Source organism: Lithobates pipiens, unplaced genomic scaffold (genome assembly GCF_037356315.1).
Source record: "Lithobates pipiens isolate NorthernLeopardFrog02 unplaced genomic scaffold, aLitPip1_a1.2 Scaffold_27, whole genome shotgun sequence".
Taxonomy (NCBI): Eukaryota; Metazoa; Chordata; class Amphibia; order Anura; family Ranidae; genus Lithobates; species Lithobates pipiens.
In genome coordinates, this window is record NW_027507788.1 from 104,524,052 (window position 1) to 104,551,769 (window position 27,718).

At 42.5% G+C, this 27,718-nt stretch overlaps 1 protein-coding gene across 1 annotated transcript in view; it reads left to right on the top strand.

Annotated features, from left to right (window-relative positions):
• The window catches only part of LOC143934039 (uncharacterized), a 39,665-nt gene extending 13,953 nt beyond the window's left edge, over nt 1-25,712 (top strand). Inside the window, exon 2 of the mRNA XM_077457292.1 lies at nt 16,023-25,712. Within this exon, the coding sequence (XP_077313418.1) occupies nt 16,075-17,508 (1,434 nt within the window). The 5' untranslated portion in view covers nt 16,023-16,074 and the 3' untranslated portion in view covers nt 17,509-25,712. The remainder of the gene's footprint in view (nt 1-16,022) is intronic.
• Nucleotides 25,713-27,718: the final 2,006 nt, after the last annotated feature.

A 27,718-nucleotide genomic window follows, 5' to 3' on the forward strand; every position in this document is an offset into this window, starting at 1 on the left:
ATAGTGTATTTTTTCCCAAAAAAATGCATTTGAAAGACCTCTGTGCAAATGCCGTGTGACATAAAATATTGCAACAACCGCTATTTTATTCCCTAGGATCTCTGCTAAAAAAAGATATATAATTTTTGGGGGGGGTATAAGTGATTTTCTGGCAGAAAATACAGGATTTTTACTTGTAAGCAACAAGTGTCAGAAAAGATTTAGTCTTTAAATGGTTAAACTGAGAACTTCTACACACAGAGATGATTTCATTCATTCAAGTGTAAACATTGTATCATTTAGTTCTTTTCTTGGCAGCCTGCCCAGAGAGGAGGAAAGTGTTTCTATGATGACTCAGGCAATTTACACTGACTTCTTACAGAAGTCATTTCAAAGTCCCACTGTAGTTCTAAATCGGCTTTTTATCAGCACAATCGGCCGATGCCGATTAATTAAAAAACGGCAAATATCGGCCGATATATCAGTCGACCTCTACCTAAGAACATACGTTACTAGGTCAGATACGCTTAGTTCCCCCTTGGGGTATAGATAGGCTACTGTCTCTTTCCATTGATCTCCTCGGAATAGTGGCACCTTCCTTGGTGGTGGTATATGATTGGTACCGCTTTAAGAGGCCTTCGCTCTCTAATCCTCTGCTTTCAGATCCTCAAACACAAAAAGTGTCCCCATAGTTTAGCACACTATAAAATGCAGTTTTAACCACTTCAGCCCTGAAAGATTTTACCCCTTTCCTGACTAGAGCACTTTTTATGATTCGGCACTGCATCGGCATAATTGACAATTGTGCGGCCGTGCAACGTTGCACCTAAACAACATTAGTGTCCTTTTTTTTCCCCACAAATAGAGATTTCTTTTGGTGGTGTTTGATCACCTCTGTGATTTTTATTTTTTGCGCTATAAACAAAAAAAAAAGAGCAACAATTTAAAAAAAATATATTTTTACTTTTTGCCATAATAAATATCCCCTCCCCCCCCTCAAAAAATAAATAAAATAATATATATATATATATATATATATATAAAATCTATCTATCTATATCTCTATCTATCTCTCTCTCTCTATATATATATATATATATATATATATATATATATATATATATATCTATATCTATATCTATATCTCTATATCCTCAGTTTAGGCTGATATGTATTCTTCTACATGTTTTTGGTAAAAAAAAAAAATCTTGATAATCATATATTGATTGGTTTGCACAAGTTATTTTGTCTACAAAATAGGGGATAGTTTATGTCATTTTTTTTTTATTTCTTATTAGTAATGGTGGCGATCTGCGATTTTTATCGTGACTGCGACATTATGGCGGACACTTTTGACACACTTTTGGGACCATTGTTAATTATACAGTGATCAGTGCTATAAAAATGCCCTGATTACTGTGTAAATGACACTGGCAGGGAAGGTGTTAACCACTAGGGGGCGATGAAGGGGTTCAGTGTGTCCTAGGGAGTGATTCTAACTGGGGGGGTGGGCTACAACTCACATGACAGCGATCACTGCTCCCCGATGACAGGGAGCAGTGATCTCTGTCATGTCACAAGGCAGAACGGGGAAATGCCTTGTTTATATAGGCACTTCCCCATTCTGCGGCTCTGTGACTCTATCACCGGGAGATGAGCACGATGTATGTGGCGTGTCTGCTAACCCTGCCAATTAAAGGGGGCGTACAAGTACGCCCATTTGCCCACTGCTGTCATTGTGCTGACATATATTGGCGTGCAGCGGTTGGCAAGTGGTTAATAAAAGTGATGCACTTACATAAAAAAAAGGTAAAATATGCCTTTAAACTGAATGGGCAGCCTTATCGGCGTCACCCGGCTTCTCTCACGTGTTGCTTCACTGCCAACGTGACTTCATCAGGTTCTGTCCAGGTTGCCCGCCTTTCTACCCTCTCTCCATTAACTCATTTGCAGGGTTGCAGTAGGTCATTGTGGATCCATGTGAAAATGCAGAGATGATCTGTGCTGAATAAACTGCTTTTGAAGTGACTTTGAGAAAAGATGATCCGAGGGCTCCTGTTGCTGTTCAGGTTGACCTTTTAAAAAACATATAGAATGTCCAGGAACACACATATTGACCACCATCAGAAGTGACCATAAGCAGAATTGGCACTACTGATATCAGCAGGTGCAGGGGCCTCAGACTGGAAGTGACCTGATGAAAGGACACCATGGAACCGATTAGAGTGCTTGTATGCAGGATGGTGGTATTGAATCAAAATCTATGCTTTTTTGTATTCAGTTTAACAAATGTTTTATTCATTTTTGGCCTGGGAAAAGTTCTGGATAGTTCAGAAGAATTTATCCAAGAAAAACACATTTCAAATCGGGAGGTCCTGTTGTCTGTCTACAAAGGAGGATTTCTCAAGACATTCAGAAGAATGTAAGAAGAAAAAATGATTTTATGCTAAAAGTTGCAGAGTCAAATCCAGTCAATTTTCACTTGTTCTGAATAAACCAATTTCCAGGTGATGCAGGAAGGGAGATTAAAACACTTTCCTTTTAGCTTGGCAGAATTATTTTTTTAAACCACTGGCTGTTGAACATCATCCAAGCATCTTAAGCCTGGTACACACTATTCGTTGTTTTTTTTTTTGTTTAACCCTATGGGTTCCAGGCAGAAAGAACAGTATATGTAATATAAAACTGCATGCAGGGCACTGGACAAAGCACTGGGGACAAAATGGATGTGAAATTATTTCATACAGTAATGTAATCTGTAAGATTACACTGTACTGTATGTATTATGATTTTTCACTACTGTGAATTTGCTGCCCGGCCCTGGCCCAATGCCTCGTGATGCTTGCAGGGAATGAAGCCCGGCACAGAGAGGCATCGGGCAGAGGACAGGGCCCACGGACACAACGGGGGGGGGGGGGGGGGACGGGCATCGCAGGATCTTGAGGACAAGGTAAATATACCGCACCAGGATCCTGCAATGCAATCCCGAGTGTGGCTCTGGGTTACCACTAATGTTGCTGAAATTTAACCCCCGAGCCAAATTTGGGAAAAGCACCAGGGAGGTTAAAATGAAGCCCTCCAGCGGCACCCGCACACCGCTGAGACAGCTGACATCTTCCATGGTGTTTCCTCCTGGGTTCACTGGCTCTGGTGCTGCAAGCGGCCCGGAGCCATGATGACGTCACTCCCATGCATGCACACATCACAGGGTCACAGCACAGGGCTCTGATGAAACAGCACAAACGTTTTTTCCTTCAAAGCACAAGCACCGATGAAGTCATCGGTGGCATATACAGTAAATATCTCTGAAAACGGTGCACGTTTAGGAGATATGTACAGTACCTATAGGTAAGCCTTATGATAGGCTTACCTAGTACGTACACACAAACCAGGGGAGTTTACGTCCTCTTTAAAGCTTTCAGGAAACCAGCAACCAAAGGCAGGTCTTTTCCATCCTGCAGACATGCAGTTTAGCAGAAAAGTCTTGTTTTGCGTTCCTTGGATATATCTGGATTGTATCTTGCAGGGGGAGAGAGAGACCTGATCGTGCCTACGTGGAAATTTTGTTTTTGGTCCTATTGCAGCATTAACAAATGTTACGGCATTGGATGTGCTAGCTATTCAGAATCTATTTGAACTTATGTCTCTCTCTCTCTGAAGTTTTCCTGTTTTTGTGCTGTATTGCCCTGGAGATCACAGAGTAAAGAGGCAGGCAGACCTACAGTGGGGATCGAAAGTTTGGGCACCCCAGGTAAAAATGTGTATTCATTTGCATAACGAAGCCAAAGAAAGATAGAAAAATCTCCAAATGGCATCAAATTACAGATTAGACATTCTTATAATATGTAAAAAAAGTTAGATTTTATTTCCATCATTTACACTTTCAAAATTACAGAAAACAAAAAAATGGCGTCTGCAAAAGTTTGGGCACCCTGCAGAATTTATAACATGCACTGCCCCCTTTGCAAAGCTGAGACCTGCCAGTGTCATGGATTGTTCTCCAATCATCGTCTGGGAAGATCAGGTGATGTCAATCTCAAAGGTTTTAAATGGCCAGACTCATCCGACCTTGCCCCAACAATCAGCACCATGGGCTCTTCTAAGCAGTTGTCTAGAAAACTGAAACTGAAAATAGTTGACGCTCACAAAGCTGGAGAAGGCTATAAGAAGATAGCAAAGCGTTTTCAGATGTCAATATCCTCTGTTCGGTATGTAATTAAGAAATGGAAGTCTTAAGGAACAGTGGAAGTTAAAGCAAGATCTGGAAGATCAAGAAAAATATCAGACAGAACAGCTCACAGGATTGTGAGAAAAGCAATTCAAACCCAACGTTTGACTGCACGATCCCTCCAGTGGCACAGGGAACATTTCATGAGTAGAAGAAAAAATGTATTCAATAAAATTGCAGTGAATTTTGGATGGTAACTTGATGCCATCTGTGAAAAAGCTGAAGTTATAGAGAGGATGGCTTCTACAAATGGATAATGATCCTAAACACACCTCAAAATCCACGGGGGATTACATCAAGAGGCGTAAACTGAAGGTTTTGCCATGGCCTTCACAATCTCCTGACCTCAACATTATTGAAAATCTATGGATAGACCTTTAAAAGAGCAGTGCGTGACAGACAGCCCAGCAATCTCAAAGAACTGGAACACTTTTGTAAGGAAGAATGGGCAAAGAGACCTCAAACAAGAATTGAAAGACTCTTGGCTGGCTACAAAAAGCGTTTACAAGCTGTGATACTTGCCAAAGGGGGCAGTACAAGATATTAACTCTGCAGGGTGCCCAAACTTTTGCAGACAACATTTTTTTTGTTTTCTGTAATTTTGAAAGTGTAAATGATGGAAATAAAATCTAACTTTTTTTGACATATTATAAGAATGTCTAATCTGTAATTTGATGCCATTTGGAGATTTTTCCATCTTTCCTTGGCTTCGTTATGCACATTAACCACTTAAAGCAGGAGTCCGCCGGGACTCCGCGTTTTTAAAAAAAAAGCCAGCAGCTACAAATACTGCAGCTGCTGACTTTTAAAATAGTGACACTTACCTGTCCAGCGCTCCCGCGATGTCGGCACCCGAAGCCGATCTCTTGATCGTCTCTCGGGTGCTGCCGCCGCCATCTTGGGTATGGGAATCAGGAAGTGGAGCCTTTCGGCTTCATTTCCCGGTTCCCTACTGCGCATGCGCGAGTCGCGCTGCGCAATAATGATGGACCCGCTGCCTCTGGGATCTGTGTGTTTCTGTACAGGTATCTGCACCCCCCTCCCCCCTGAAAGGTGCCAGTTGTGACGCCGGAGGGGAGGAGGGTTCCGATGAGCGGAAGGTCCACTTTAGGGTGGACCTCCACTTTAACAACCGGCCCATAGCTGAATGACGGCTACAGGACGGTTGTTTAACTCTGGGAGCCTGTCATATGACGTCCTCCCAGAATTCCGCTCTCGCGCGCCCCCCTGGGGCGCGCACTCGAGAGCATCTGTGACCGCAGGACCCGGCGCATCACGGTAAACTGCCACTCATCGCGGTCGTTTACCACGTGATCGCTCAGTCAAATGACGGAGTGATCACTTGTAAACAAACATGACGCCGGTTCCTCCCTCCCCCCTCTCTGTACCGATCGGGACAGCGGAGGGGGAAGAGATCGGTGTCAGCAGCGATGTGGGCTGCATCTGCAGTGCCCACATCGCTGCTCACCGAAATTTAACCCCTCAATTCCCTGCCAATACTCTGCAACACCCGCCAATACCCTGCAACACTTTGCAATGCTCTGCAACACCCGCCAATACCCTGCAACACTCTGCAATGCTCTGCAACACCCGACAATACCCTGCAACACTCTGCAATGCTCTGCAACACCCGCCAATACCCTGCAACACTCTGCAATGCTCTGCAACACCCGCCAATATCCTGCAATGCTCTGCAATGCAATACTCTGCAACGCCATACTCTGAGATACCCAGCCATACCCAGCCATAGTCTGTGATACCCTGCAATACCCAGCCATAGACACCCCCCCCCCCCTCCCGCCGCCCTCCGGTGCTTCTACCGACTCGCCAATACGATCAAAGCCAGAATCTTTTTTTTTTTTTTTTTTTTTTTCAGGCTTCCCAGCTTAGAGGTGAGATGCGGGGTCTTATTGACCCCATATCTCACTGTAAAGAGGACCTGTCATGCCATATTCCTATTACAAGGGATGTTTACATTCCTTGTAATAGGAATAAAAGTGATCAAAAAATTTATTTTTGGGGAAAAAAAAGTCAAACTAAAATAAATAAAGTAAAATGAACAATAAAATATTTTTTTTTTAAAGCGCCCCTGTCCCCATGTGCTCGCATGCAGAAGCGAACGCATACGTAAGTCCCGCCCACATATGAAAACGGTGTTCAAACCACACATGTGAGGTATCGCTGCGAACGTTAGAGCGAGAGCAATAATTCTAGCCCTAGACCTCCTCTGTAACTCAAAACATGTAACCAGTAAAAAAAAAAATTTAAATCGTCGCCTATGGGGATTTTTAAAGCGGTTTGGTACCTAAAAATTAAACTTCATATTATTAAAATCACAAGATAGAATACTTACCTAAATGAACCCTGAAAAAAAAAAAATATTCTTTACTTACCTTTTATTTCAGATGTTTCTGCTGACTTCCTGGTTGTCCTCCCGTGGGAGTAGGCGTGGTTATCGTCCTCGCAATGGTCCCTGGGAAATTTCCCAGGAATCCATGGGGGGACAATGAAATTGCGAAATCTCGTGAGATTTCGTTAGGATGCCGGTCACGTGACGAGGGTGTGTCCGAATTTGCCATTTTTAAAGTGGGCAGGCAGCTGTATCTGCCATTACCACCATTGCACACTGAGCATGTGCGAGATGAAGCGGAGCATGCTGGGAGCCGAGCGTCATCGATATACAGGAAGTAAATGCCTGTGGGCTTCAGACGCCCACACTTAAAATGGAAAATGCCAGAGCACTTTTTTTAAAGTCATCCCGAGGAAAAGAATCGTCGCGCCGGGGGTCAAAAAAACGCCGGACGTGGATGCTAAGCGAAGGTAGCAGTCGCCCACCTGTAACACAGGTAAGAAAAAAAAAAAAAAAGAGCGGAATCCCGCTTTAAGTAGCGACGTTTGGTGCCATTCCACGAGCGTGTGCAATTTTGAAGAGTGACATGTTAGGTATCTATTTACTCAACGTAACTTCATCTTTCACATTATGCAAAAATTGGGCTAACTTTACTGTGTTTTTTTTTTTTTAAGCACAAAACTGTATAAAAACTGGATAAAAAGTTGCAACGACCACCATTGTATTCTCCAGGGTGTTTGCTAAAAAAAACATATATAATGTTTTGGGATTCTATGTAATTTTCTAGCAAATAAATGATGATTTTTACATGTAGGAGAGAAATGTCAGAATTGTCCTGGGTGCTCCAGAACGCCTGATGGTGCTCCCTGCATGTTGGGCCTCTGTATGTGGCCACACTGTGTAAAAGTCTCACACATGTGGTATCGCCGTACTCGGGAGTAATAGCAGAATGTGTTTTGGGGTGTAATTTGTGGTATGCATATGCTGTGTGTGAGAAATAAATGGATAATATGACAATTTTGTGAAAAAAAAAAGTAAAAAAAACTTCAAAAAACTCACCATGCCTCTTACTAAATACCTTGGAATGTCTTCTTTCCAAAAAGGGGTCATTTGGGGGGTATTTGTACTTTTCTGGCATGTTAGGGTCTCAAGAATTGAAATAGGCCGTCAGTCCTTCAGGTGTGATCAATTTTCAGATATTGGCACCATAACTTGTGGACTCTATAACTTTCACAAAGACCCAATAATATCCACCAATTTGTACTTATTTTTACCAAAGATATGTAGTAGTATAAATTTTGGCCAAAATTTATGAAGAAAAAATTACTAATCTGCTAAATTATATAACAGAAACAAAGAAAAATTCATTTTTTTACAGAATTTTCTGTATTTTTTCTTTTATAGCACAAAAAATAAAAAACCGAGCGGTGATTAAATACCACCAAAAGAAAGCTCCATTTGTGTGAAAAAAAGGACAAAAATTTCATATAGGTCCAGTGTTGCATGACTGAGTAATTGTCATTCAAAATGTGAGAGCACCGAAAGCTGAAAATTGGCCTGCTTATTAAGGGTGTTTAAGTGCCCAGTGGTCAAGTGGTTAATACACATTTTTACCTGGGGTGCCCACACTTTCGATCCCCACTGTATAAGCAAGGATTTATTTTTTAAATCTTCTAGGACACCAATACTAAAGTATGGGTTTGCACTTTTTCAAAATCATACTTACCTAGGTAGATGCTGCATCTGTCCCTCGCCGCCTCTGCACTGAGAACCGAACACTGCCGATGGCTCGGTTCTCACGGTTCCCCGAGCAGAGAGCTGCTGCCTGTCAATCAGCAGCTCTCCTGCTCTGCTCCTCCATGCTCACTGGAGCGCTGAGCTGTGGAGGGGCGGGGAACGGCTGTCTCAGCAGGGAGCTGAGAGGCTGAGACTGTCAGTCCAGGCACCCGGTGGATCCAGACTTCCAGAGTCGGGATGATGCGGAGCTTGGACTGATTCCAGTGACATCAGCAGACATCAGACCATTCTCTGCTGAAAATGGGTCACAGGAGTGCAAAACTAATTGCACTCCTGTGACCCATAGGAGAGCCCATCCAAACAAGCTCAGGCTGGACTTCTCCTTTAAGTACTGATGCTACTGCTGGTTGTTGTTTTTTGTTTTGTTTTTTTATAATTAAGCAGCATTCATTTTAGTTAATGCTTATGTTAATCTTTTGTGTTCCTGTCCATCCTAAAGGTCACTGGAAAAGGTGTTGGCAGTAAATCTGACTTCTCTTTTAGGAGCTTTTTTCTTCAATTTGTATTAATTGGAGAACTAAATAATAAAGCCCTTAATTTATTCTGCTCTCCAGGTGTCAGAGCTTATAAAGGTCTCCCCCAGGGAAGAATGCTCTCTGCTGTGGACACAGGTGTCGGCGTACTGCTTGTTTCCAAAAATAAAACCTGTTGTTTCTACAAAGAGTCAAATACATCCAAAATGAAACCTGCATACAGAGTATAAAAATGCCTTTAAAAAGTATCCATACCCCTTGAAAGTGTCCATCTTTTGTAATCTTACAACCAAAAATGTAAATGTATTTTATGTGATAGACCAACTCAAAGCGGCACATAATTGTGAAGTGGAAGGAAAATGATAAACAGTTTTCAACATTTTTTATAAAAAAATATGTGAAAAGTGTGGCGTGGATTTGTATTCAGTCCCCCTGAGTCATTACCTTTCAGAAACACGTTTCGCTGCAAATACAGCTGCAAGTCTTTTTGGGGATGTCTCTACCAGCTTTGCACATCTAGAGATTGATAACTTTACCCATTCTTCTTAGCAAAATAGCTCAAGCTCTGTCAGATTGGATGGAGAGTGTCTGTGAACAGCAACTTTCAAGTCTTGCCACAGATTCTCAATTGGATTTAGGTCTGGACTTTGACTGGGCCATTTTAGCACATGAATATGCTATGATCTAAACCATTCCATAGTAGCTCTGGCTGTATGTTTCGGGTCATTGTCCTGCTGGAAGGTGAACCTCCGCCTCAGCGTCAAGTCTTTTGCAGACTCTAACAGGTTTTCTTCTAAGATTGCCCTGTACTTGGCTCCATCCATCTTCCCATAAACTCTGACCCACTTCCCTGCCCATGCTCAAGAAGAGCATCCCCACAACATGACGCTGCCACCACCATGTTTCACGGTGGGGATGGTGTCTTCGGGGTGATGTGCATTGTTAGTTTTCTGCCACACACAGCGTTTTGCTTTCAGGCCAAAAAGTTCAATTATGGTCTCATCTGACCAGAGAACCTTCTTGTTTGCTGTGTCCCCCACATGGCTTCTCGCAACCTACAAATGGGACTTCTTATGGCTTTCTTTAACCACTTTCAGACAGGACCAATTTGCTGGTCAAAGACCAGACCACTTTTTGCGATTCGGCACTGCGTCGCTTTAACTGACAATTGCGCGGTCGTGCGACGTGGCTCCCAAACAAAATTGACGTCCTTTTTTTCCCACAAATAGAGCTTTCTTTTGGTGGTATTTGATCACCCCTGCGGTTTTTATTTTTTGCGCTATAAACAAAAATAGAGCGACAATTTTGAAAAAAAAAACGCATTATTTCTTACTTTTTGTTATAATAAATATCCCCCAAAAATATATAAAAAAAAATGTTTCCCTCAGTTTAGGCCGATACGCATTCTTCTACATATTTTTGGTAAAAAAAAAACGCAATAAGCGATTATTGATTGGTTTGCGCAAAAGTTATAGCGTTTACAAAATAGGGATAGTTTTATAGCATTTTTATTAATAATTTTTTATTATTATTTTTTTACTAGTAATGGCGGCAATCAGCAATTTTTATTGTGACAGCGACATTGTGGGGGACCCATCGGACATTTTTGACACATTTTTGGGACCATTGTCATTTATACAGTAATCACTGCTATATAAATGCAGTGATTCCTGTGTAAATGACACTGGCAGTGAAGGGGTTAACCAGTGGGTGGCAGTGTAGGGGTTAAGTGTTCCTAGGGGTGTGTTACTAACTGTGGGGGGGTTGGGCTTTCATTTAGTGAACACTGATCTCTGCTCCAATCACATGGAGCAGAGATCAGCGTCACTAGTTGCTAGGCAGAATGAAGAAATGCTGTTTACAACGGCATTTCTTCATTTGGCCGCTCCGTGAGACGATCGCGGGGATGCCCGCGGCGATCGAGTCCGCGGGTCCCGCGACCGGACTCACGGGGGTCCCGACCAGCGCGGGAGCGTGCCGCCGGCGGCGCGCTCCCGATGGCAGGGCGGCAAATTTAAAGGGACGTACATGTACGCTCATTTGCCTGCCGTGCCATTCTGTGGACGTACATCGTCGTGCGCTGGTCGGCAAGTGGTTAAACAATGGCTTTCTTCTTGCCACTTTTCCATAAAAGCCAGATTTGTGGAGTGCACAATTAATAGTCGTCCTGTGGACAGATTCTCCCACCTGAGCTGTGGATCTCTGCAGCTCCTCCAGAGTTACCATGGGCCTCTTGGCTGCTTCTCTGATAAATGCTCTTCTTGCCTGGCCTGTCAGTTTAGGTGGACGGCCATGTCTTGGTAGGTTTGCAGTTGTGCCATACTCTTTTTATTTTTTGATGATGGATTGAACAGTGCTCTGTGAGATGTTCAAAGCTTGGGATATTTTTTTTTTATAACTTAACCCTGCTTCAAACTTCTCCACAACTTTATCCTTGACCTGTCTGGTGTGTTCTTTGGCCTTCATGATGCTGTTTGTTTGCTAAGTTTCTCTAAAAAATCTTGGATGGCTTCATAGAACAGCTGTATTTATACCGAGAATAATTTGCACACAGGTGACCTCTATTTACTAATTAGGTGACTTCCGAAGGCAATTGGTTCCACTAGATTTTAGTTAAGGGTATCAGAGTAAAAGGGGCTGAATACAAATGCACGCCACACCTTTCACATATTTATTTGTTAAAAATTTTGAAAACCATTTATCATTTTCCTTCCACTTCACAATTATGTGCCACTTTGTGTTGGTCTATCACATAAAATCCTAATAAAATACATTACGTTTTTGGTTGTAACATGACACAATGTGGAAATTTCAGGGGGTATGAATACTTTTTCAAGGCACTGTATATATTTCAACATTTATTATGATGACCACATTGGCAAGAGTGCACATATAATAATATGCTAGGCCCTGCTAAGGTTTGAGTTTAGGAAATAGATATAGGAATCACACAAAATTCGCACCAAGGAGTGACGTTCCAGACTGTTGTTTCTGGGCGGAGAAGACTGGGGTTTTGGTTTTCTCTAGGTTTTGTAATCATAGATCGGGGCCTGGAGCTTGAAGGCTCTAAAGTGTCCTTTGTGAAGCTGAAACCAGTGCCTGGGAAAATAATTGAGAGACTTAGTTCCTTTTTGTTTGCTTTTCTTCCTAATAAATGTGGGCCATGAGTTAACCTCAGTATCAAAATGTACAATATATATAAGTGAGGACACCCCTCACATTTTTGTAAATATTTTATTCTATCTTTTCATGTGACAACACTGAAGCAATGACACTTTGCTACAATGTAAAGTAGTGAGTGTACGGCTTGTATAACAGTGTAAATTTGCTCTCTCCTCAAATTAACTCAACACAGCCATTCATGTCTAAACCGCTGGCGACAAAAGTGAGTACACCCCTAAGTGGAAATGTCCAAATTGGGCCCAAAGTGTCAATATTTTGTGTGGTCACCATTATTTTCCAGCACTGCCTTAACCCCCTTGGGCATAAAGTTCACCAGAGCTTCACAGGTTGCCACTGGAGTCCTCTTCCACTCCTTCATGATGACATCACATGACATCACAGAGAGCTGGCGGATGTTAGAGACCTTGCACTCCCCAAACTTCCGTTTGAGGATGCCCCACAGATGCTCAATAGGGTTTAGGTCTGGAGACATGCTTGGCCAGTCCATCACCTTTACCCTCAGCTTATTTAGCAAGGCAGTGGTCATCTTGGAGGTATGTTTGGGGCCATTATTTTGGAATACTGCTCTGCGGCCCAGTCTTTGAAGGGAGGGGATCATGCTGTGCCTCAGTATGTCACAGTACTTTGGCACTTATGGTCCTCTCAAGGAACTGTAGCTCCCCGGTGTTGGCAGAACTCATGCAACCCCAGACCATGACACTTTCACCACCACTGTAGGCAAGACACACTTGTCTTTGTAATCCTCACCTGGTTGCTGCCACACATGTTTGACACCATCTGAACAAAATAAGTGTATCTTGGTCTCATCAGACCACAGGACATGGTTCCAGTAATCCATGTACTTAGTCTGCTTGTCTTCAGCAAACTGCAGGCTTTCTTGTGCATCATCTTTAGAAGAGACTTCCTTCTTGGATGACAGCCATGCAGACCAATTGGATGCAGTGTGTGGTGTATGGTCTGAGCACTGACAGGCTGACCCCCCAAACCTTCAACCTCTGCAGCAATGCTGGCAGCACTCATATGTCTATTTTCCAAAGACAACATCTGGATATGACGATGAACATGTGCACTCAACTTCTTTGGTCGACCATAGTGAGGCCTGTTCTGAGTGGAACCTGTCCTGTTAAACCGCTGTATGGTCTTGGCCACCGTGCTGCATCTCAGTTTCAGGGTCTTGGTAATTTTCTTATAGCCTAGGCCATCTTTATGTAGAACAACAATTCTTTTTTTCAGATCCTCAGATGCCATGTTGAACTTCCAGTGACCAGTATGAGAGAGTGAGAGCAATAACAGCAAATTTAACACACCTGCTCCCTATTCATACCTGAAACCTTGTAACACGAACGAGTCACATGACACTGGGGAGAGAAAATGGTTAATTGGCCCCAATTTGGACATTTTCACTTAGGGGTGTACTCACTTTTGTTGCCACTGGTTTAGTGATGGCTGTGTGTTGAGTTAATTTGAGGGGACAGCAAATTGACATTGTTATACAAGCTCTACAATAGACCTCATTTATTTTGTGTCATGGTTAAAGTGGAGGGCCACCCTAAAATAAAAAATGGCATTAAAATTCTTAAAAAAAAATAAAGAACAAAATATAATTTTTTCTTTTTAACTTCCCTGAAACCGCAGTTGCAAGGCAGTCTTCCTAATCTGCCTATTCCTATTCTGTGGCGCTTCCTCCTCTTTGGCGAGCGGCCCTGTTGCCTTCTGGGACATGTGTGTGTCCCAGAAAACCATGGGGCCATTCACAAAGCGCCACGCGACTGTTTGTAGCTGCTGACTTAAAAAAATAAAAAATAGCGGCCAGAATGTCCCTTTTAACATATGCTATTTGAATAAATGTTTGCTTGCAAATGTTCCATGATTCAGTTTATAAGAAAGGAAGAACTTTAACTACACTGGTGTCATTTTGGTCACATTAAATGAAAATGGTATTAATAATACCCGTAATTTCCTTTCTTAGTGCCTAACCATGACCGTATACATTTTGCTTAACCACTTGAGACCCGCGCTATAGCCGAATGACGGCTACAGCGCGGATCTCCTTTGCCGGGACGACGTCAATAGACGTGCACGAGCGGCCTGCACGCCCCCTGAGGGGCGCGCGCGGTGCGCTCTGTGATCGGCGAGTCTATGAGACTCGCCTGATCACCGATCCGAGCAAGGGGTCGATCCCGACCTCTTATCACGTGATCAGCTGTCAGCCAATGATCATGTGATATAACGGAGCTGGTAATCGGCTATTATTCCTCCTCGCACTTACAGCGCGAGGAGAAAAAAGAGCCGATCACCGGCGGCCGTGATCGGGACATCAGTCCCCATCAGGGCCAGCCCTGCCAGTGCCCACCTGCCCCCTGCCAGTGCCCACCTGCCCCCTCATCACTAAGCATAATAAAAAAATAAGTGCCCCCCGTCAGTGCCACCCAGCAGTGCCCACAGTGCCACCCAGTAGTGCCCACAGTGCCACTCAGCAGTGCCCACAATCTGCCTCAACAAAGGTGCTGCACCCCAGTGCCACATATCCGTGCCCATCAGTGTCATCTACCAGTGCCCAGCAGTGCCGCCCATCAGTGCCCAGTGCCTTCTATCAGAGCCACCTATCAGTGCCCATCAGTCCCATCTATCAGTGGTACCTATCAGTGCCCCTTAGTGCCACCCATCCGTGCCATCTTATCTGTGCCGATATTTGCCCATCAGTGCCGCCTTATCTGTGCCCATCGGTGCCGCCTTATCTGTTGCTATTAGTGCCGCCTTAACTATGCCTATCAGTGCCCACCAGTGCAGCCTATCAGTGCCCACCAATGCAGCCTATTAGTGCCCACCAGTGCAGCCTATCAGTGCCGCCTCATCAGCGCACTTCAATGAAGGAGAAAAATTACCTGTTTGCAAAATTTTATAACAAACTATTAAACATGATTTTTTTTGCATCTTTTTTTGTTTGTTTAGCAAAAAATAAAACTCCGAGCTGTAATTAAATACCACCAAAAGAAAGCTCTATTTGTGGGAAAAAAATGATAGAAATGTCATTTGGGTACAGTGTTGTATGCCCGCGCAATTGTCATTCAAAGTGCATCAGCGCTGAAAGCTGAAAATTGGTCTGGGACTGAGGGGGGTTTAAGTGCCCAGTAAGCAAGTGGTTAAGCTCCACTCTTTCCTCAACCCACAGACCCATTGAATCTTTATAAGCATTTAGATGTAGCCCATGTCGCCTTATTCCCATAAATAGGTTAAGCAATGAGCATCCATGTGTATGCTTCCATGGGTAGGCACTAGGAAAGTGAAATTACAGTAGATGTTCACAATTTTAGCATAAAGAGAAAATGAAATATATCTTCTCAGCTCCTAAGGGAAGTGAATGTTACATTACTTCAGAATGCAACACTCGGTTACTTAATTTCAACAATCAAAAATCACCATATACAATGCCTTAAAAGAGTATTCATACCCCTTGACATTTTTCCACATTTTGTCATGTTACAACCAAAAATGTAAATGCATTTTATTAGGATTCATGTGATTGACCAATACAAAGTGGCACATAATTGTCAAGTGGAAGGAAAATTATGTTTGAATTTGGCATGCACTTGTATTCAGCCCCCTTTACTCTGATACCCCTAACTAAAATCTAGTGGAACCAATTGCCTTCCAATTAGCCTGCACAGTGCCGAAGTCTGCAATGCTGCACAATGAAAACCCATGGCTTTGTGTAACAAAACTGCAAGCTTGATTCACCCCTGGCTTACACACACGTATTGGGCACTTTGTCAAGGCACCCCTGAGGAACCCAGAAGGCACCTTGGTTGAAAAAGGCTGTCTTAGATCACATGCTGTTGATGTGAACCCTCTGATCCATACTGTGATTATTACTGTGATTACATGCATACTGTGATTATTATCTCTTTATATGCAGTACTGTGATTTTTCATAAATTTATAAGAGAATATGTTTGAACAGTGATAACAAATAATATGCAAATGTTTAGTAATGGTATTATGTTGTTCTGTAGGTACACAGAATCCTTGTATCCCTTTTTAGTGTGATATATACCGTCTTAGTGAATGGATCCTGAAGGCTGGAGAATGGCTGCAACTAACCTTAAATTTCTGAACCAACAAAAAGAATTGACTCTACCAAGGACCTTACAAGTAAATCATAGTAAATACTTGTCTATGGAAAGACTAAAAAAAACAGCCATTGTAATGGCAAAGGAAGAACCTGCACAGCTGGAGAGCAGGTCACTGCATGTTGAAGGCAGAACCAGTTATAGATGTGGCCGCGTATCATTCGATCAAGGGGAAATGAACAAAGGTTATGGTGAAGAAAGCAGGAAGGTAATGGTCAATAAACATTCAGTAAACAAGTGGGTCAACCTCGGACCAGATTCTTTGGACCACAGAGAAAATGTAGCATTTATTACTTATGGAAACAGTGTACAGAACTTTAAGGCACCTTATGAAATGCAACTTAAAAAGCTGCCTACACGGAACAAGGAAATTACTTGTTCCTATATTACAAAACAGGAGAAGACACATTCACCGATGCTCAGAGGAGGTGCAAAAATCAGTGCTTCCAAGTGTAGTAATGCCAAAGATCCTGCTTTTAAAGTTTCTAAGGATAAAATCAGTATAAAAACAGAACCAATTTTAATTGAAGATGATGATCATAATAATGAAGACTCAAGCTTTTATCATGGAATTCCATTCCATCCTTCCCACAAGAGAGTAGTGAGGCTTAATAATGTGCCCTATCAGGGTGGTACAAGTCAGCCATTGAGGAGAATGAAATTAAGTGGTCAGGAGTCTTTAGTGTGCACAGCTGAGAGATTAAACCAGAAAATGCTCCATCAGCAACATATTCAATATAAGGAATTACCTGCTGCAAGTGGCAACTTTATGCAAAATGATAGCGCAGTAAGTAGCATTCAAAAAGATAAATATATTCGTTTACCACCTGAAGAACCAAAAGGGGAACTTGCTGGTTCCATGCCAAAAGACAAATCTGGAAGCTCCACCTTTAGGAGATTTCTACTTATTGACAGCCAAGGTCTGCCTTATACTGTGGTTGTAGAAGAGTCTAAAACTGCAAAAGATAATACTCCAACCAATGATTACAGCTCAGACATTACACATGTTAACGTCTCAAAGTCTGCAGCACCAAGAAAGGTCTATAAATGTCCAGTGTGCTTTCGAATATTTGAGTATCTTTCCTACCTCCAGAGACACAGCATTGCCCATTCCCAGCAGAAACCTCACGTATGCAAGATTTGTGGCAAAGCTTTTAAGAGGACATCTCATCTTACACGTCATAAGTATACTCATTTTGGTGGGAAACCTTGCCAGTGCCAAACTTGCCATCGCAGGTTTCGGGACATTGGTGAGCTGACACGTCATCAACTGAGCCATACTGGGGAACGACCTCACCAATGTGAAGTCTGCCACATGCGTTTCGGAGAGCGCAGCACTTTGCAGCGTCACATGCTTGCAAAACATTAAGAGACAAGACACCTTGGAAAGCTGTGATAAGTTCATGGCACAACAGTCACCTAACTGCAAAATGAATAGCTTTACAAAATTATTATACTGGTCCATATTTTGTAGTAGACTTTGATGGACCAAATAGGGGGTACCCTATGTTGTAGACTTGTATGGACCAAATGACACCTTAACTATATAGCACTTGCTTCCCATAAGGGAAGCCCCATATTGTTTTTTTTTTTAAACGTTGCACATAGATTTATATTACTGTAGCAATCCATTTAATAACTAACCTTGTATTCTCAGTGTAGAGTGTGCAGTTAGAACGGTGCTTCCCTTTGTTTTTACTAATGAAGCATATTTGTACATTTAAACTAAAGAAACACCTTAAACATTTTGTGAGTGTGAAATACTAGATATGCATTACACTGGAGCTCTCAGATAAGCTTGATGCCTTTTTAATGGCTAAGACACCACAAAATGAATTACATTAAGCACTTATACAAAATATTTTGCATTCAGAAACTTGTACGTTAAGGCCTCGTGTACACTGCTGTTTCTAAATGGATATTTAGGAGCAGTCGGGCAGTTTTTCCAACTGCTCCTGAACTCTCCTCTGTTATCTTATCAGTACATGTACACAGGGTCGTTTCTAGGCAGTTGAGTTTAGGGGCTTTTTTTGGAATGCAAAAAAATGGGTTCAGAAGCTGATTTTAGAGGCATTTCAAGCACCAAACACTTCTAAACGTGGTAACAAGCGTTTTTCATTTCTGGCTATTTTTTTAAACGCAAACATGGCAAAGCGTATGTTTTCAACATGGGTTACTATCTGTCAAGTTAAATCGTTCAGGAGAGGTTGTAAAAATGTCCCATGTACATGAAGCCTAAAAGTGTACTGTCGCTTATCATTTACAATACAGAATTTGACTGAATGACAAAAGCACTATTTTTAGAAGGTTTTTTGTTCAGGATGGATAAAAAACTAAAAAGGTCTTATCTCTGCAATCCTGGTATGAAGCGATGGGACCCTTTTTTCCCTGCTGCTGTGTAGAAAGCTATATCTTAAAGTAGTATTATGCCTAGTACACACGATCAGAAAATCTGATGTAAAATACAGCTTTCCAAGCAATTGTACGATAATCTGATCATTACTGCACAGCTTTTGAGAGCTGATCACGACCGTACATTCAAAGTTTTCCATTAAAAGTTTTCTTGTATGTTACCTGAACAAATCATTTTCGTTTAATCAGTACAGTAATTGTCCGAAAAAAATCAGAAGACCAAGACCACGCATTCTCAGAAACGAAAGAATACCTTACAATACAATACAACACATTACATCACTTCCAAAGTTGTATTCTGTCGTACGAGAATTTTTGTACCTTTTAGTAACCTCTTCATTTTCGATATGGAGCATGCAAAAAAAAAAAAACGGCTGATTATTCGTCCGATACTCTCTCATCATGTGTACAAGGTTTTAAACCCTCATCACTAAACTAACTACAGGTGCAAATCACTAGCTGCACTATGCCTTTTTTTTTTTTTTTATTGTGCCTGAAAAAAATGTACACAGTGCAGTCACAGATGGACCTCCTGACCATATGGTAAACACACAGGAGCATTGGTCAGTCCAAATGTCAGGTTAGAGCTAGTGAGCAGAGGAAGAGGTAGGCAAAGCTATCTACCTAGCAACCCATTATTGCGACTCTGCAGTCTGTTTTCGTGCGGCTTTAGTTGTGCTCTGGAGCGTGCACATAGGGATGATCACCAGGGAGATCCTGCAAGACATCAGAGCCACCCTATACATGGAAATCTGCCTTGCCAGATATTTAAGTTCATCTCCTACAGAATAGATGGCCTGGGCAACGTAAGTGTTTATAACACTTTATAATTCATAACTTATGGGTTTAAAATTACTTTAATAATTGACCCACAATGCAAAATCTGAAAATGCAACTTTCAGCTCTTTAATCCCAGAAAAAGCAGGACTTTTGTGGGGGGGGGGGGGGTGTCAGGAGCAAGGGTCAATATGTATTTATCCTGAACAACTCTTTATTATATATGTACATATATAAACAATATATATGTTTTTTGCTCTTTTTTTATTGTTGTTGCTTGTCCTATTCTTCTGCTACACTTATTTAAAAAAACAATAAGATGGATAGTTTACTTAAATCTGATTAATCACTGATCAAATATATACAGTCATACTGCTGCATGGATATTAGCATTACAGAAACCACGTTTTTTAATAAATTTTCTTAAACAAAATGCAAAAAAATACAGGTTAACCTTGAAATGATTTTAATTTGAGAGTCAGTCTGGTACTCTCCCTAGGCAACGGCATGAATTTGGTTCTATTCTACCATTATATTTTCTTTACTCTAATGGAAGAATTTTTTTTTTTCGCCCAGCTAATTTACAAGGGATGGGAGAAAAAAATAAGTGCAGACTAAGTGTACTGTGTTACTAGTCAAGACAAATTGCAGCTTTATGTGGGTAATCCACCTCTATTGCTGTTACAGAATATACATGCCCTTGGCAAAGTTAAAACTTCAATTGAAACAAATGCAAAAATAATTTTGATACAACAATTCCAGAAATGCAAATGAATATAAAATATTACAAAGCCTTTGATAAATATGGTTCTACTTGCACTTCTTGGTGTCTGTTCCTCCTTGTGCATTGCTTTGTAAATTCACTCAGTAAATTTAGTGCCTTGTTTGACAGATTTTTGTTGTGTACCTCAGTCATGGCCTTTGTCACCTGTAAACAAACTGGTCATAATGTGGGATCTTTGTTGGCTATATGTACCACCTCCTTATCTATTCTGTAGCAGTTGTATATCTGAGCACTGTTAGCAAATACTGCCACTTAACTCTGTATACTGTATTCTTCCTGCCATCATTGGTCACTGATTACTGTGCCATTGTCCACACTTGCGTTCCTTGGACAAATCTATTCAAGATACTAATGTCTAGAAGGTGGCAACAGTCTACATTAACCTATGAACCAAGTTGATTAAACCATCATCCATATTTTTTGTAGGGTTGCACTGATACCAAGCATTTACACGAGTACTTGTACAAGCACCTATCTCCCTGTATAACATTTCTGACAGCCGCTTCTCCTCCTCTCCCTCCCACAGCTGTCAGGGAGATCGGTGCTTGTAACTCCCCCCCCCCCACCACCACACTGAATGTCCTCTGTGTCCTCGTCCGAGTACCCCTCTGTGCTCCTATGTCCCCTGTGTCCTCCCCAAGGTCCCGATCTGTGTCATCCTCCGGGTCCACCTTTGTATTGTCCTCCATGTCCTGATCTGTCCTCCCTGGCGCTCCGGCCTCTCCTCCGGGGCCCCCCGTGCCGGAGCTGTCAGGGTGGAGAGCGGAGGAAGTAGCTGGTAAATTACATTTACTTTTTGAGAATGAACAGAGTCCGTGATCCCTGACTGAGCATTGTAAACTGTGTACAATACAGTGTACTTTAGTTTATGAATGGAGAGGAGCCGCTGTCTCCTGTCCATTCATCTTCAGTGGAGCTGAGGTTGCAGAGAAAGGGACTGGGGAATCTCTATCCTCATTCCCTTTCCCTGTCTCAAGGGAGATGGCAGGGTTTTTTTTAGACCCCTGACATCTCACCAACCCCCCCAAACAGGGGTGGTAAAAAATAAATAAAAAAATGTACTGACACCGTCCACTCCCCCACAAAGAAAGTACTGTAAAAAATATATATAAATTGTAAAAAATAATAAATTGTATAACATAAAATGAAAAAAAAAATACTGACACTGCTGCATATTAGCGCCATTGCCACATGACATTAAAAAAAAGTATTGGTATCAGCAAGTACTTGAGAAAAGTATTGGTACTCGTACTTGGTCTTAAAAAAGTGGTATTGGTGCAACCCTACTTTTTTGGTTACCATTATTACATGTCCTGATGGAAATGTGGGAGTACTGCCAGGACCTATAAAAAAGGGGTAGTCCCCTGAAAACTATTAGTGCAAAAAATATGACTACACTCACCTTTGGGGCCATATCAATGGGCTTTTGACATACTTGAAGTGGGTTTTGCATTACCATACAAGACTATGAGAATGCAAAATCTGTTTAAAGCACGTCAAAAGCTGGTTAGAAGGTGTTCACCTGAAGTTCTGATGCACATGTAAATATATTCGAAATGATCTCAGTCAAACTGATACCATCATTACAAGCCCAAAGCTCATAACTACAGGTCCTAAGCCTGACTACCTTGCTATCGTACATCACGGGACACAGGGCCACAGTAATTACTGTATGGGTTATATGGCCTTCAGGTGATGGACACTGGGACATCCTAGACAGGAAGTTCAATTTCCCATATAACCCCTCCCCTTACCGGGAGTACTTCAGTTTTTTTGCTAGTGTCTTAGGTGTTGGTCACAAGTAAAGATGTGCTGTGCTGAGCTCCACTGGAATATTCCTTGCTGGGGCAAGCTATGCAACCGGATCCATTCAAAGTGTCTTTTCCCGGCCGAATTGAATGGTACCCGGGCCTCGTGGCGAAAGAAATTAGGTTTTGCCTGTAACACTTCTCTTTTTAGAGAGCTTGACCCCGGTATCCAGTATTTGTTTTTTACAGCCATATTCCTGGTGGGGTGCTGTACAGGCCCAGGGCTGTGGATCCCCCAATTTAAAAAGGGGGCCCCAGTCCCTGAAGGTTTTCTAATGGAGCCCACCGTGAGTGGCGAAGGTTGGGTCTGTTACCATAGAACCCTGCAGCTGGATAAGGTAAGGGAGATTCCTAAGGAATTTTATCTAATTCTTGTCATGCCTATAGTCACCACTGGGGGCTGTCAAGAGCATGCTTATCAGTCTCGCTCTGTATCGCAACCTGCACGCTTCCTCCGGCCCAAGTTCCAGGTAAGATGTGGGAAAGGGGGGTTTCTCCTTGGAATGTCCCCCCCACCTGGATAGCTTTACTACAGGAGGCATTAGGGGGGGCATGGCTCAGTGGGCAGTGTGCCATGCCACTCCAACCGCCATTTCAATAGTTCCCATCGCAGCTCTTCTCCACCTTTACCCCTCCTCCATGCGATCTGGTCGGATCAGCCCGCTCGTGCGGGAAAGCTGTCTATTTTGAAAAAGATGAGGGGGGGCGTGGTGGGTCGTCGGAGGAAGGGGCGGGGCTGTGTAGCTATAAAGTGCACTTTTTTTCAGGTGCATACAGCTGAAGGAGGGACAAAGACCAGATGGGTGGCATGTGAGTGTTGGTGACACAGGCATTCCCAAGGCACATTTACTTAAGCATCAGGCTGAGCTTAATAGCAGCGGCAGTTGCTGGCCTATTGCTCAGCAGTGGGTGCATTTTTCTGGTAGTACCTCTACGTTTGTACTCAGCACTATAACCAGAAAGGGTGGTAAAAATATCACAAAAACCAAGGGCTCAAAGGGGTCACCCTAAGGACCCTCCCTCGGCAACACCACCCCCCCCCCCCTGAAAGATCTAGGGAGACTGGTCAGAGAGAGCCATCGGGGTCATCAGGGGCTGCAATTGCTTCCGACACTTCAGCCCATGTCTATATAACTGAGCAGGTTTTCTCCTCAGCTATGAGTGGATTAGAGGAAAGATTAGCGGCTTTAATCGCATCTTCATAGAGTGGAAGAAAACACATTAGGTCCCCTTCAACCACCCAGGATCCTCAAACAGAGGAACAGTGGGAGAGGGAAGAAGAATCCCCCTCAGGGGACCGTGAAGAGGCTGATGATTCCTCTTCCCAGGAAACAAGTGGGGAGGGACCTTCTTCAGCTTCACATGCGGAGAAGTTGCTGGTGCATTCTCTACTGAAATGGTCTGCTCCACATTTAAGCTACCCTTAACGGAGTCGGTTGAAGAGCCCACTTCCTGTTTGGGTTCACTAAAGCCTCCTCAAGCCTTGCATGCCTTTCCTGTCCATTTACTAGAAAAGCTTATGTATTGAGTGGGATATATGAGTGGGATCCCCAGATAAAAATTTTTTCCCTCCTAAAAAGTTTTCAACAGGCAGTGTCGAAATCCAATATTTTCAAATAGATTCGACAAAAAATATACTAAGATGTGGAGTATACAAGCAATTGATGCTGCTATATCCCCTGTGAATAAAAGTTTGACTTGTCCGGTTGACAATGCGCAAATGCTTAGGGATCCAACTATAAAATAATAGATTAATATAAGGGATAAAAATTGGAATTTCTGTTAAAAAAATGTTTCTCCTTGGCAGGTTCAGTGGCTCAACCTTCAGTGGTTGCTACATATGCTTAGAATCTTATGGTTGAAAATAATGCAAAAAGCTCCTGGCTGGTTTTCCTTTCCTCAGTGAAAAACTGTTTAGGGAGGATTTAAACAAATATATCCAAAACATATCAAGTGGGAAAAGTACCCTTTTGCCCGTTAAAAATAGTAAACGTCCCTCATTTAAATGGGCTCTTCCTCCAGTGCCAGGGGCATCAGCCTCCAGGCAGTCACTATGGCCTCCACCATCAGGTTCAAGAGGTAAACCTCAAGGTCAACCCCGGGGACAAAAGAAATCCTGGGGGAGGAAACCCACAAGACAGAACGCTAAAGCCTCTTTACGAAGGGGTGCCCCCGCTCGCTCGAGTGGGGGGGAGACTTCTGCAGTTCTCAAGGGTCTGGCAGGAAGAATTTCTAGAAAAATGGGTGGTCTCCACAATAGCTCTCGGTTACAAATAGAGTTCTTAGAATTCTCGTCTCCTCGGGTCAAAAGTCCCCAAAGATCCAGAGAAAAGGAAGTCTCTCTTTCTAGCGTTAGACTGACTTTTGTTGCAAAAAGTGATCATGGTGGTCCCCATGGAAGAGCAGGGGTTGGGGTTTTATTCAAACCTTTTCACAGTGTCAAAACCAAATGGGGATGTCAGACCACGCTTTTCGCATGGAATCAATCCGATCAGTAGTCTCCATCCTACAAGGAGAACTTCTGGCATCAATCTACATCAAGGATACATACCTGCATGTACCTATTTTCCCTTCTCACCAGAAGTATCTGCGTTTTGAAGTAGAAAAAATTAATTTTCAGTTTATAGCCTTGCCTTTCGGTCTAGCTACTGCACCTCGGATGTTTACAAAACTTCTGGCGACTGCTCGGATTCGGAAAACATGTTTTGTTTGTGTTGCCTGAAGGCCCTAGGAAAGGACAGGCAGTGTCGAAATCCAATATTTTCAAATAGATTCGACAAGTAATTATTCAAGCTTATGGCTTGAAGAGGAAGGTTCTACTTTTTCAAATCAAAGTGCACTCCACTAGGGAATTAGGCTGTTAAGCCGTTCGTGCTCAAATCTGCAAGGCCGCAACCTGGTATTCAGTCCATACATTCACAAGATTCTATCAGGTGGATGTAAGAAGGCATGAGGATATCCCCTTTGGGCACAGTGTACTGCAGGTGGCAGTATAGTTCCTCAGGTCTGATTGCACCCTACTTTTGTTTGTGTCCCCTCACCTCAGGTGGCATTGCTCTGGGACATCCCATACAGCAATTACTGTGGCTCTGTGTCCCGTGATGTACGAAAAAGAAAATAGGATTTTTATAACAGCTTACCTGTAAAATCCTTTTCTTGGTGTACATCACGGGACACAGAGGTTCCTCCCTTCTTTCTGGTTACACGTGTAATGCTTTGCTACAACACTGCGGTACTCCCAGTAAGGGGAGGGGTTATATGGGGAATTGAACTTCCTGTCTAGAGTGTGCCAGTGTCCATCACCTGAAGGCGCCATATAACCCATACAGTAATTACTGTGGCTCTGTGTCCCGTGATGTACTCCAAGAAAAGGATTTTACAGGTAAGCTGTTATAAAAATCCTATTTTATCACTGACCTGAAACAAGCATATCATCAGTGAAATTAGAAAGCATGATTCAGCTGCTTATTTCGGATCAAAGAAGTCATAATGCCTTTGCCATTGTCTGTGTGCACCTCCAGTGGTATGCATCACAAACTCTAAGAAACACTGGTGTTTTTTTTTACTTACCGCATATGGGCTTTTTACTTTGCGAGGGAATACTTAGGGCAAATGGGCTTTTCTTTGCGAGGAAATGTTTTATTTGGGTGTCCATTAACTTAGTAAATGAAATGTTCTGCTGACTTCCATCATTTAATTAATGTGCAAGCAAAAATACAGTTTATTTTTTAATTGTTCTTGCATCTGATTGGGTATTCTTGAAATAAATAAAGAGAAATGTAACCTATTGTACTATGGAAAATGTGTCTTACTAAAGGCAAACAGGCTGTTCACTTTGCAAGTTAAACCCACTTAGTTGGTAAAATGATTTTTAGAAATCCTTCATTTCAATATCTAGTTAGGGACCAAGACTGTTTGTTTTTTTTTTTTTGTTTTTTTTTATGAGCACATTTTGTTTTTTGTTTTTATTTACTTATTTACAGTGCTACAGCTAAAGCAGGTTGTACCTTTAATATAATTTACTGTCTTTACTACATACCACATTTTATATATTTCTTTTTAAAACTGCACTTGGTTGTCTAAAAATGTACAATAAAGTTTTAGTCATCATTCGTTAAATGTAGAATACACTATATATTACTACAGTACCACAATTACTATTGCTGTAAAAATACAACTATTTAACTTTGATTAACCATTTTTTGTAATTTTAGGAAAATCCCATCTTGAATTTCTTGCAGTGTTGTAACCTTTTATTGTACAATATCCCTATTGAACAAAGTTACTTCTCTAAGAAATAAAAACATTTTTTTTTAATTTTCAATATTTTTATTACAAACATTGTGGATTTTCCACTATATAGAATGCATATGAAGAACATTGTAAATACAGAGTAAAAAGGAAACAAAAGGCATGTACCAATGTACTTTACAGTTATAATTAAACGTGTCGTCTATGAAGACGACCTCTGCCATATTTCCAAAAGGGTATAGTTGCTGACTAACAATTTTTGGTATTTTTTTGCAGATACAAATGTAAAGGTGACGAGTCAGCTCAGATTTTTTTATTTTATTTTTTTGAAGCTTCCTCCACCGTGCATCCCAGCAGAGAAGGCTTTGGAGACTAGGTCAGATTCATTTGGGTGAGGGTATCAAATAAAATGATAAACTCTGATCCAGAATCGCCTCACCTTAGGACACTGCCACCATATGTGGTATACTGTCCCTTCATGACCACAGCCTGAGAAACACATTTAAGACGCATTCGGGACATAGCTAGCCAATCTGGCCAGTATGAAATACCATCTCAATAGCACTTTAACATTTGCCTCAATTATAGAAATATTGATGAGACCTTGAAGCTTCCTGGGCTATCGAGTGCCATTCGAGTGCTGAAAACTTCCTGGAGATCCTGTTCCCATTTGTCCATATAACCCTGTTTAGCTGAGGTATATGTTAGAATAGCATATATCTCTAATATATAAGTTAGGGATGCACCGAAATTTCGGCCGAAAATGCCCTTTTCGGCAGTTTGCCGAAAGGAAAAAACGGCCGATAATTGAGCCGCCCCTGGTGCCGCCCATCATGGGAGATCTATAACGCAGGAGAGCCGCCTCCGCCATCTGGTTCAGTAGAGCACCGGGAACATCACAGCTTTCATTTCAATAGCTGTGTGCTCCCCCGTCGCGCGCCGTCGCATACAGCCCCTCCCCCTTGTCTGGGGAACTGTGATAGACAGGTTACCCGTCCAGATTGGAGGGGTGATCTGTCTATCACAGTTCCCCGGACAAGGGGGAGGCACTTATGCGACGGCGCGCGACGGGGGAGCACACAGCTATTGAAATTAAAGCTGTGATGTTCCCGGCGCTCTACTGAACCAGACGGTGGAGGCGGCTCTCCTCTCTCTTCGCTGCATCACTGGCTGCAGGGGGACAACACACTGGCTACACAGGGGACAACACACTTATCTCTTTTATCATGTCGCCAGTCTCTGACCACCTCCTGTACCAATGCCGCCAGTCTCTGACCCTCTCCTGTACCATGCCGCCAGTCTCTGACCACCTCCTGTACCATGCCACCAGTCTCTGACCACCTCCTGTACCATGTCACCAGTCTCTGACCACCTCCTGTACCCTGTCCCCAGTCTCTGACCACCTCCTGTACCATGTCCCCAGTCTCTGACCACCTCCTGTACCATGTCCCCAGTCTCTGACCACCTCCTGTACCATGTCCCCAGTCTCTGACCACCTCCTGTACCATGTCCCCAGTCTCTGACCACCACCTGTACCATGTCCCCAG